Source organism: Hippoglossus stenolepis, chromosome 4 (assembly GCF_022539355.2).
Source record: "Hippoglossus stenolepis isolate QCI-W04-F060 chromosome 4, HSTE1.2, whole genome shotgun sequence".
Classification (NCBI taxonomy): domain Eukaryota; kingdom Metazoa; phylum Chordata; class Actinopteri; order Pleuronectiformes; family Pleuronectidae; genus Hippoglossus; species Hippoglossus stenolepis.
In genome coordinates this window covers 12,959,115-12,970,490 of record NC_061486.1, presented here as the reverse complement: position 1 = coordinate 12,970,490, position 11,376 = coordinate 12,959,115, and the positions used below count along the sequence as shown (strand labels likewise).

The 11,376-nt window shown below is 41.2% G+C and overlaps 1 protein-coding gene across 1 annotated transcript; it reads left to right on the top strand.

Moving 5' to 3' along the window:
* The first annotated feature begins 322 nt into the window (after window positions 1-322).
* On the top strand, window positions 323-11,167 carry ube4a (ubiquitination factor E4A (UFD2 homolog, yeast)). The gene is made up of 20 exons (XM_035154583.2): window positions 323-417; window positions 2,207-2,376; window positions 2,493-2,669; window positions 3,249-3,361; window positions 3,488-3,640; window positions 3,743-3,902; window positions 4,028-4,230; window positions 4,445-4,636; window positions 4,742-5,075; window positions 5,282-5,408; window positions 5,574-5,881; window positions 6,163-6,295; window positions 6,447-6,637; window positions 6,973-7,073; window positions 7,525-7,638; window positions 7,919-8,093; window positions 8,193-8,373; window positions 8,575-8,722; window positions 8,903-9,060; window positions 9,264-11,167. The coding sequence occupies exons 2-20, from the start codon at window positions 2,247-2,249 to the stop codon at window positions 9,397-9,399; spliced, it is 3,234 nt and encodes a 1,077-aa protein (XP_035010474.1). The 5' UTR covers window positions 323-417; window positions 2,207-2,246; the 3' UTR covers window positions 9,400-11,167.
* Window positions 11,168-11,376: the final 209 nt, after the last annotated feature.

Here is an 11,376-nt window from a genome sequence, read left to right as displayed (position 1 = left end):
AAATCTAGTTCTCCCAAGAATATTGTAAAGCAAAGCACTTTCCTTCATTCTTCCTTAAATCAGATAAAATAATATTTAATCTGAAACTGCTCTTTATTTATAATATTTAACATAAAAGTCAACAAATATTCTCTCACAAGTGTTGTGTGAATCTAGTTTAACTGTAGGGGATGTGAGACAATTATACATATTTACTATTTATAAAGCTGTGACACTGAATGCTGTTTTATTTTATTTATAAAACACTTTCCCAAAATTTATTTTATTTTTTTAATGAAAAAAAAAAGTTACTCAGCAGACAGGATGCTCCGTCTCAGTTTGATGACGTAGATGATTTCTGTTTACTAAGGAACTCCCTCTGGTTTCGTAGGATCCATTTGTTTAAACCACAAACACACACCTCTTCCCGTCAAACAGGTACGACATCACTCTGTATCGTTTCTATTCGTTGTGTAAACTGGTCGTAGATGAAATCAATGTAACAGTTTGTTAAATCGATGCTGAAATGGAGCCGTGGTTGACCCCATGACAGCTTAGCTAGCTAGCTAGCTCGTCAGCTAACTAGCGTCACGAGGCTAAAGCTGGGCATTGAAGCACTTCAAATGTGAAGTGGCACCTGTGATGCAGGGTAATGGAGGGTCGTCAGGGAGCCAGGCCCGGAGAGGGACGTGTATTATCGGTGTGAGGTGTTGAACTTGTGATTAACCGGGACACGCTGCTGCAACGTGAAGCTAAAGCACCGAGCAGACGTCCGGTGACCGGTACAGACCGTCAGTGTGGTGACTGAGTCCACAGCTCGGTGTCAAACTGTGGGCATGAGGATCAGCTTGGCTGGGTCTGATTGTCATGACAGAGGCTTTGTAGTCCCGTCAGAACCGGTTTCAGTGCCACTGTCTGATGAGGCAGCAGCAAAGGGTTATAATCCCTAAATAACTGTTTTATCGTGCCATTCATTTATGCTTTACAAATTAGTAATAAGCCTTTAATACGGAAAACTTCCAGGTTGTGGGAAATCCTTCTGCAGCATGAGCACATGGAGACCCCCTCTCTTTTCGGGTCTGTTTGACCTCTTATCTTCTAATAATGCTGCAGGACCTCTGACCCCAAATCCATTTAGAAAGTCCTTATCAAAATGTACAACTGCAGATGTGATGAATTACCCAACACTGGATTACAAACTGACCAAAGGCCCTCAAGTTCTTTTTCATTTGTCTTAATTGCAAAGTTGCACCTCTTCGAGTGCAACACCAACAGTGAAGGGCCCTCCATCCCAATCTTGTGTAAGAGAAAACAGAGATGTGTTGTTCTGAAAAAACTGACATGAGTTTTTATTCAAACAACATAATGGAAAAGTATTTACCAGATCTCCTGCATTTAAGTTTTAGTATTAATATGTATCAACTAGTGTTTAATCTGCTGCATCCAACAATCATCATGATCTCTTGTATGTAATCTGGATAAGAATAGTAACCAATCAAGGAAGATGAGCCACATTCTTGTGCATCTCTGTATTCATCAGCATTTTGGAGACAGTAGACAAACTGGCTGAACCAGCTGTCAATACAGGAATTGTCACTTCTGTTACAGACTGGTGTAAAAAGTACACCAGAGTGCGGAGGTGGGGGAGTGGGCAGAATAATGCTTTTATGATATTTATTGTTTTATGACAATATTGGACTGAGTAAATGATTGTAGTATCCAGACAGTGAGGAGGGTTGAACCAGTACTAAGGCAACATGAATGATACTAGCTACTGTAAAACATCAAAAACGGAAGAGGAACATGCGCTATTGACCCATTGGCACGTCTTCATTGTGACGTTGACTTTAAACTGTCACCCTACAAAAGAGACGGAGAATGACATTTATTATGATGCGTTCTGATTTAAAGTATAATCAAAATTTGATTAAGAGGGATAAACAACGCTTCACGGTTGTCTGGAGACAAAAAATTCCAGTTAATCTAAATGAAGTGATGATAATAAATGAAAGTAAGCTGTTAAAGATCACATTTAATTGTAAGGTTGAGGTTGTAATCATAGACTGTATACAGTCAATGGTGGTGTTGATAATAATTAGACTCTGATGGAAATTATAATTTCATCTATATGTGGTAATATGCTGCACAGGCTCACTAATCCCTTACCTGGTTATTACAAGTCCTGCTCCTATGCCACTTATTTGTCATGTCTGAATTGCTCCCTCAGGCTGGGATCTTGGATGGAGTGAGTGTTGAGCCCCAGTGAGATGACTGACCAGGGCAACAACAACCAGAACATCTCCTGCAACCCCTTCGCTGCCCTCTTCAGCTCACTGGCTGATGCTAAACAGTTTGCATCAGGCCAGAAACCGGAACAGCAGTCGGCTGAACCACCACGTAAGAAGAGTTATCTGATCCTCTGCTTTTATTTCGAGTCAGTTCAGGTCATACTAACATCTAACTCAAGTAAATCCACATGGTTTCACACTTAAACCCTGTATCTGGTGTCACAGTGGAGGACTCCGGGGAGAGCCAATCGGACTCAGAAAACTCTGTGTCAGACAGCGTTGATGAAAATGACGACTCTGTGGCAGAGATCAGTCGCTCATTCCGCTCCCGACAGGAGCTGTGTGAGCAGCTCAATGTCAATCACATGATCCAGCGCATATTTCTCATCACTCTGGACAACAGTAAGTAAAAGGAGAAAAATTATTGGGTACTAACTCATTCGGGAGGGTACAAGCTACCCTTTATTTTGGTTTTTGACTGTGAACACTCATAGTTATAGCTGTCTAAAAACGTTGGTTGCAAATAGTAGCATAGTATGTTTTGTTCGGTGGTGTCGGTGGATGTTGCTGTTCTTGAAAATCAATTTAGAAGTTTCCAGTAAATAACGGATGACTCACCACCTTTTAAGACAGAACAAAGCCCTCACACACTGTGAGGTCTCCCAGTGAGACGGTTACATCTCTCCAGCGCTGTGACTGTTTAAGAATGAATCATGATTTTCAGGAAATGCAGACTAAAAGCCCCTCGGGTTTCACAGGGAGCCATTTCAATGAATTCCTCTTCCACCTCACTCTCAAATATACCAGAGTAAACACATGCTGTGCATTTAATCCCCCTGTGTTTATTTTATTCTATATTGGGCTTTTGATTTATTTCCAGTATTCATGATTGGTCTGGTTTAAGCTTCATGGGATGTTACGTATAATATTACATACAAGCAGACTTTATTTTATAAATTCTTATTCTATATTCAACCCCAGGTGATCCCAGTCTGAGAGGAGGTAATGGGATCCCCCCTCGTTGTGTGTACCTGGAGGAGATGGCTGCAGATCTGGATGGACAGGACTGGCTGGACATGGACAACATAGAGCAGGTCAGATGTCAACAACGTGTTTTACAACACCACACTTTAGTTAGTTGCCACGTCTTGTTTCTCTCCTCTCAATAAACATGTTACACGGCCTGATTTGTATCTGTGATGTTTCCCTCTGTTCCTCAGGCTCTGTTTAACCGCCTGCTGCTGCTAGAGCCAGGAAACCACCTCATCTACATGACATCATGCAGTGCTGTGAATCTATCTGCGGACCGCGACGCTGGAGAGAAATGTGCCATCCCTTACCTTTTTGCTTGTTACCAGAGAGCCAAAGAAGAGGTGCACGATTTTTCTATATCACTGTATATGTGACATTTAAATACTCAGCTGTTTTTAGACTAATCTTGATAGTTGGAAATTTTCTCGATATCTGTCCCCCAGGTGACGAAGGTACCAGAGAAGTTACTGTCGTTTGCTGTTCGTTGTAAGAATCTGACGGTTTCTAACACACGGACAGTTCTGCTCACCCCAGAGATCTACATCAGCCAGAATATCTACGAGCAGCTCTTTGACCTGCTGCTGGAAGGTTTCAACGGAGCCCGTAGGTTTAGTGTTGTTGACAGTTTCCTTTCATGTGTTGCCTTTTTTCCTCCCTTCCTTTTACCCTTGTCTTGGCATTTTCTCTGTAAATAGTTTTTCTCCACTTAAAAAATCGTTGTGTTTCAGAGTCAGAAGAGGTGGTTGAGTTTGTGGAGGAGGTAACTGCCGGCCTGCTCTCTGACCAGGAGGTGCGTACCTTCGAGGAGGTGATAGTACCAGTGTTTGATATCTTCCATGGACGCATCAAAGACATGGACCTCTGTCAGCCTCTCCTCTACTCCTACTTGGATGTTCTCCTGTACTTCAGCCACCATAAAGATATTGCTAAGGTCAGAGGACACACAGAGACATTATATCTGCAAATGTCATTGTAATCTACCTTTTGACAATAACGGATCATTTTCCTGCTTACTTCTAATCATATAACATACAATAATAGACTGAAATACCATAACATGTGACAGTGTTACCTAATATTTGTTATGTCGGTGCCCTATCTTTTCAAATCATTCCAAAAGTGACTCTTTTTTTTCGTTTTCTCAGGTACTGATGGAATACATTCAGCCCAAAGACCCAGCCAATGGTTTGCAGTACCAGAAGAGCCTATTGGGGACAGTGCTGAGTATCTCCTGCTTGTTAAGAACCCCAGGTGTGGTGGAGGGACATGGCTATTTCCTGAACCCCTCCCGCTCCAGTGCCCAGGAGACAAAGGTCCAGGAGGCCAACATTCACCAGGTCCACGGAATGATTTGAATCTGCATTTTTGCTGCAAAACTACAATATTGTCTTTAAACTACAAACACATCTGTGCTGATTGTCTTTGCTGTTCTTATGTTACAGTTTATGGGCCAGTTTCAAGACAAGCTGCACCAAATCTTGAAAAACTTGCTCCAGAGATCTGGTGAGACGCGTCACCTCCTGCTCTCGTGGCTGGGCAACTGTCTGCAGGCTAACGCTGGACGGGCAAAGATCTGGGCCAATCAGATGCCAGAGATCTTCTTCCAGATGTATGCTTCAGATGCATTCTTTTTAAACCTGGGTGCTGCCCTTCTGAAGCTGTGCCAGCCTTTCTGCAGGCCTCGTTCGCCCAAACTGCTCACCTTCAACCCCACCTACTGCGGCCTCAAAGAGCTGAGCGAAGAAGAGAGGCGCAATCGCAATGTGCACGCAAAAGGTGAATATATGTGAATGATTGTCAATAACACTTTTCCTGTAATCATTTTAAATGCATTATTTTGTTATTTTTGTTCTATCATACAGTAGCTATGGTTTTTTGATTTGCTTTTACAAGTAGGTTTATAGAAATGTTTTACCACACCTTTTTAAAGGCTTAAGGTTTTCAAAGAGTACAACTAAATGATCCCCTGTCGTTCATTTCAGGTCTCGACAAGGAAACCTGTCTGGTCCCTCTGCCCCCTCAACAGCCGGTGGAGTCTGCACAGTCCTACAGCCTGCTGACTGAAAACCTCATCCTCACACAACTCACACAGCATCTAGGATTCCACAGGTACATAGCAACATCTTCTTCTATCAAGTTAAAATAGCAAATTTAGACTTATCTCAGCTAAAGCCTTTAAAGTGAAGCTGTATTTTTCTCATGTTTTCACCATATTTCAGCATTAACCCTCTTTGTCTTACTCTGTTAATGTCCATGCACAATGTCCGTGAGCAGACTCCATGAGCAGATGGTGAAGATGAACCAGTCTCTCCACCGGCTCCAGGTGACGTGGCAGGAGGCCCAGCGGAGTGGCAACCCGATGTCGGAGCAGCTCCTTGAGCAGTTTGAGCGTCTGATGATTGTGTATCTGTCAACCAAAGCTGCCACTACGCAGCCTGCTATGCTGCAATGCTGCCTTAACCTCCAAGCTTCCACCGCTGCTCTGCTGGTTCAGCTTGGAATGGGAAACCAGGGGCCTGAACATGTAGCACTCAGTTTCCCCCTGCCCCTGCTGCAGAATACTGTGCTCTGCTACGTACCAGGTAGGTCAGATCATTCACTGCACAATACAAGTTCATAGAAAAATACCTTTTTGCTTTGTCGAGCGACCCAATGAGATCAGAGGAGTTTCTCTGGAATTTTCTCTTTCACTTTTCACTTGGTTTGAATTCATAGCCACAATACCACAGGTCCCTGTCTCAGGTCATGTAAAACCAAGTTCAAATAGTTTTGGTCCTGCTATTTAAATCTCTAACTGATACCAATGCTCAACACTCCTTAACATGACAGTCATGGCTAAAGTGCATCTTTGTATGTTTGTCAGAGTTTTTTGCAGAAAACATGGGAGATTTTTTCATCTTTCTGCGGCGGTTTGCAGACGATGTTTTGGAAACTTCTGCAGAAAGTCTGGAGCAGATTCTCAACTTCATCACCGTCTTCATGGGTAATGTGGAGAGGTATGTTTTTTCTCTTACATAACAAAATCATGACTGCGATTGTAAACAGTTGTCTGTTGAACTGAAAGAATGAAGGAAGCTCATCTAGTTCCTCATCCTAATAAAATGTTCAGATAATGCTCAAATCCCTTTTGTCCTCTTCCTCCAACAGGATGAAGAACCCACACTTAAGAGCCAAGCTTGCGGAGGTCTTAGAGGCGGTGATGCCACACATGGAGCCTGTGACTACTGGTGCTGCTCAGCCAATCCTGTTCCAGCGAGAGAGAGTCTTCTCTTCCTACAAATATGCACCTCAGCTGGCCGAGGCCCTCATCAGTGTGTTTGTAGACATTGAATTCACAGGTGAATCAGTTGTATTCCTCACAGGTTTTTGGCTAGCTAGTGTTAGCTGTGGATGGAGATGCCACTGAACTTGGAAAAGTCATGAAGATCATAAAGTCATACTTACATCCATAGATTGAACAGAAGCTGTTACAAGTGTGCACACTTGAAAAGAGTCCAAATAATCTGCCTCAAGGCAATAATGGTATTATTGCGAAGACTGACAGAGGTTGTGTGCACACCTGTGTGTGTGTTCTACAGAACAAGATAAGGAGAGGAGCTGGGTTAAGTGACAACAAATAGAAGGCATCAATGAAGCATGTTGATTTTATTTACCTTTCCTCACTCTATTTCAGGGGATCCTCATCAGTTTGAACAGAAATTCAACTACAGAAGGCCCATGTATCCCATCCTCAAGTATATGTGGAGCAAAGATAGCTACAGAGAGAGCATCAAGGTAATGAGGTATCAGGGTTTTTGACGGCCTGTTTAGAAGTTTTAGATGGTGATATGTCTTTATGACAAGAAGTTCATAGGTTTGATTCTGTTTCTGTGTGACTTCCAGTCGGTGGCTGCCAGAATATTATTGTTTGCTGTTCCAATAGTGAGACACTGTAAACTCCTCAAATACCTTTGTATCAAGGACATTCTCTCAATTCACTCACCACTAATGGCTTATTAATAGGTTCCATAAACATACTGTATGTATTATTATGATTACAGTATTAGTATTGGACACTATTACCATTTCTCAGCCAAATAGTGTTCAGGTGTGAGAGGAGTAGTTAAGGACATGGAAAGTCAAAAGGTGTACACATAATAGGGACTGTGAAATGTAACAGAATTTATATGAAAGAACATTGATCCCATCATGTGCTCTTCATTTTATGTAATATCTCTCGTTTCAGCATTTGGCCGACTATGCATCTGTGAACCTGGAGGCCATGAACCCCCCTCTGTTCCTCAGGTATCTCAACTTACTGATGAATGATGCCATCTTCCTGCTAGATGAGGCTATTCAGGTGAGTTCACAAGGCTCACTGCATATTCACCTGTTTTTGTCTGTAGTGGTGCTCCTAATTATTTCGTTGGTGGTAAACGCTAGTTTCACATTAGCAGCAATCTCAAAAAACTGCTCCCAGTCATGCACAGATTTTGTCCTTTTGAAGCAATATGGAAATATAAAAAAGTTAGTGTCAATCCTTATCCTATCCTTAGCAATAGCTTATTTATCATCTACGAAGACTTTTACTCTCTTTCACTTTTTTCATGATCTTAATAAATGTAATTCTTTTCTCACAGTACCTGAGTAAAATCAAAGTTCTGCAGCTGGAGCGGGATCGAGGGGAGTGGGAAGGCCTGGCAGCCGATGCCCGAAGAGAGAAAGAGTCGAGCCTGCAGATGTTTGGACAGCTGGGACGCTTCCACAACATCATGTCTAATGAGACCATCGGCACACTGGCCTTTCTCACCTCAGGTAAGGCAGAAAAGATTTTTATATGTGACTCTGTGTATTGATGAATCATTATCTTTATCCATCAACGTTTGTTTTCCTTTTTTCTGATTCCCTCTCCAGATATCAAGGGGATCTTTGTGCACCCCTTCCTGGCTGAGAGGATCATCTCAATGCTGAACTACTTCCTGCAGCACCTGGTGGGTCCTAAGATGGGCGCCCTTAAAGTCAAGGACTTCAGTGAGTTCGACTTCAAGCCCCAGCAGCTTGTTTCTGATATCTGCACCATCTACCTGAACCTGGGGTATGTTGTCACACACACCACATTTACAAAGTGAATACACATGTGAAACAGAAAATAAAATGTTTATAGTCTATTCCTTGTATATTTGTTTGGTGCTACATTATCTGTAAGAGAAATACAGTGGCACATTGCTGACTACATGCTACAGAACAAACTCTGTCGTGATCCCTAATTAAAAAAAAAAGTTTTTGTCCTTGGCAGGGATGAGGAGAATTTCTGTGTTACAGTCCCAAAGGACGGCCGGTCGTACTCTCCTATCCTCTTTTCACAGACTGTTAGGGTACTGAAGAAGATCAACAAACCTGGTGACATGATTGTTGGTTTTGGAGTTCTTGCTGATAAAATAAAGGTAAGATTTGATTTGGAAAATGTTGATAAGAAGAGCACGTTTTTATCTTTTACAAATATTTGTCCTTTGAATCTCTACTGATGACTGATAAATATTGATATAGTAGAAAACTCATTAATTTTGAACAACCACAAGGTGTTGATTTAAAAAAAATGATTTGTCATTGCATCTCTGTTTTAGTCCCATGCAGATAGGCAGCAGCAGGAAGAGGAGACATATGCAGATGCTCCAGATGAGTTCTTGGACCCCATCATGTCCACTCTGATGCTGGATCCTGTGCTTCTCCCCTCATCCAATGTAACAGTTGATCGCACAACTATAGCAAGGCATCTCCTTAGGTAAGTTACTTCCTACAATGCCCAGAAATTCACTTAAAGTAGAATTACATCTGGTGAGCACTTATATATCTATGTCTTCATTGTAATCCGATTAACTGGGATGACTTTAGAATCAGAACTCAAACTTGGGAGCATAATGACAGAATAAAAGCTTGGTGTGCAGGAGTCAAATGAGTAATTCATTGCTTATGTCCTCCTTGCAGTGACCAGACGGACCCTTTCAACCGCAGTCCTCTCACCATGGACCAGATCAGGCCAAACGAGGACCTCAAACAGCAGATTTTACAGTGGCTGGATAGGCATAAGCAGGAGAGCTTGCAGCTGGGACCCAGTGGCTAGCTGTGATCCCTCGCTGTGACAAACAATGACTGAATCCTTCCTTTCTTTCCTGGCCCACATCTCATGTGCTCCTCTGCTTTCTTGGCTAATCCACGGTGTGCTCTCCTCTGTGGAGTTCTTCTGAATCCTCAAATCCGACTAATGTTGCATTAGGCTTTTCATGCAGCCTTCATCCTCACTGGATCCTCTCTGTGACAACAGTCCAGACAAACTGTAGCGCACCAGCTGGTGGCAACTTCAAAATCCATGCACAGCAGCTGACTCCATTGACTCCAAACATTAGTTGGGGGGATATCACCTCTGGTTCCTTTCCCTCCTGAACACTGTGTATTGATTAGTTATTATTACAGTCAGAGCTGTGGCCAGAAGTATCAGATTCAACAGATCTTGTTGAATGTACTGAATGAACTCCTGGCTGAGCAGCTGGCCAAAACAAGGTTTTATACTGCAAGGTGAGTATTTTTGGGAACTCATGAGGCAGAAGATGGATGGAGTCATATATGATTTAACCTTGATTTCACCTTCATGAAGAATACATCATACACTGCCTTTCAAAGGTTTTGAACACCCTATATTTTAGCAGTTTTGGTTTAATCTGAAGCAGCAATGTAAATAGAATTAGTCACTCAAATTTAAGTAAAGTAAGTAAAAATATAACTGAATACTGTGGGACATAATTTATTGGAAAATAAACTATAAACTAAAAAAAAGTTTCCTTATTTGAAAGAGTAAAGGCTTTAATTTGCTGTTGGATAATAGTGAGAGGATAACATATTTTAGCACAGCAGGTTTGAGTATGAAAAATGCTTCTAGATCACGCTGACATTAATGTGGACTGTGGTTAACTAATAATTATGCACTGAATACCACTATGTAATTGAACTGGAATTTTTACTGAATTTCCACTTAACTATTCACCCAAATCAGACTGCATGAATCTGAGGTGAAAAATGAGCCAAGCAACCGCAAAAAAACCCACCTAATTTTATATTCACAACATCTAACACTGCAAATCTGTTCTCTAAACATTTGCTGATTTGTCTCGTCCCTATTTTGACTGAGCTGAGTGGCTTCTCAGGTGGATATTTCCTAAATCAGATCTTATTACTTTTTTTATTAAGATCAAAAATCACAATATTTTCTCCACCATCTGCTCAAATTCATTTTTTAAGGTCTTGCCATTAGCCATATTTCTTGACATTGGACCAAAAAAGCAAGAATATAGGGTTCAAATATTTTTGACTGGCGGTCATTGTCATCCTTCGAATTAACATCACCGGGTTTTAAGTGATGCTGAACCGAGTTTTCGTTGTGTGAATGCATAGTGAATTAGCGAGTGGGCAAACAGCTGATCAATAGAACTGGTGCCTAAAACCAAGAGCCTTGCAGTAAGTGTAAGCGAAGGAGGATCTGAATGGTTTCATACTTTAAAGAGACATAATTTGTCCGAGTTTGATTCAGAGAGGCATATGGGGAGCGGAGGTAGAAAATGAACGTAAATCAGAGAAGATAACTTGTTTTTGAGAAGCTTTTTCAATTAAAAGGGTTTTAATTCAAGTTTAAGTGTGGTTGTATAAAATGGGAAACTGTGATAGATGTACACGAAGCTGTATTCGCTGGCATGCCCTCATACTGTATGTTGAATATCTACCACCTGAAGGATTACGTGGGTTAAATTATAATGCAATATTTTTGTTTTAATTGTGATCATAAATTGTTTATTTTGATTGTACAGTATGATTAAAAAAATAAAAACTAATGTGCGTTATATAAGACACTGTGATGTTCTCTTTCAGAAATATGATTGATTTAAATACATTGAAATATACTTAGAAAATTTGTATTTTTGTTCGTGATATCAACTATGAAATTGATAACAAGCAGAAAAGGAGGACCTCAAAAGACATGATTAGAGGTACACGACGTAAAGGTAGATTATTCACCCGTTATCAATATTTGATACATTGATTTAGAAAA

What these genes read in the sequence shown, in the direction of transcription:
- ube4a (XM_035154583.2), top strand. Translation starts at nt 2,247, where the DNA reads ATGACTGACCAGGGCAACAACAACCAGAACATCTCCTGCAACCCCTTC. An exon ending in ACCATAAAGATATTGCTAAG is followed by an intron (nt 4,231 to 4,444) that starts GTCAGAGGACAC and finishes TCGTTTTCTCAG; the next exon opens with GTACTGATGGAATACATTCA. An exon ending in CAGCATCTAGGATTCCACAG is followed by an intron (nt 5,409 to 5,573) that starts GTACATAGCAAC and finishes GTCCGTGAGCAG; the next exon opens with ACTCCATGAGCAGATGGTGA.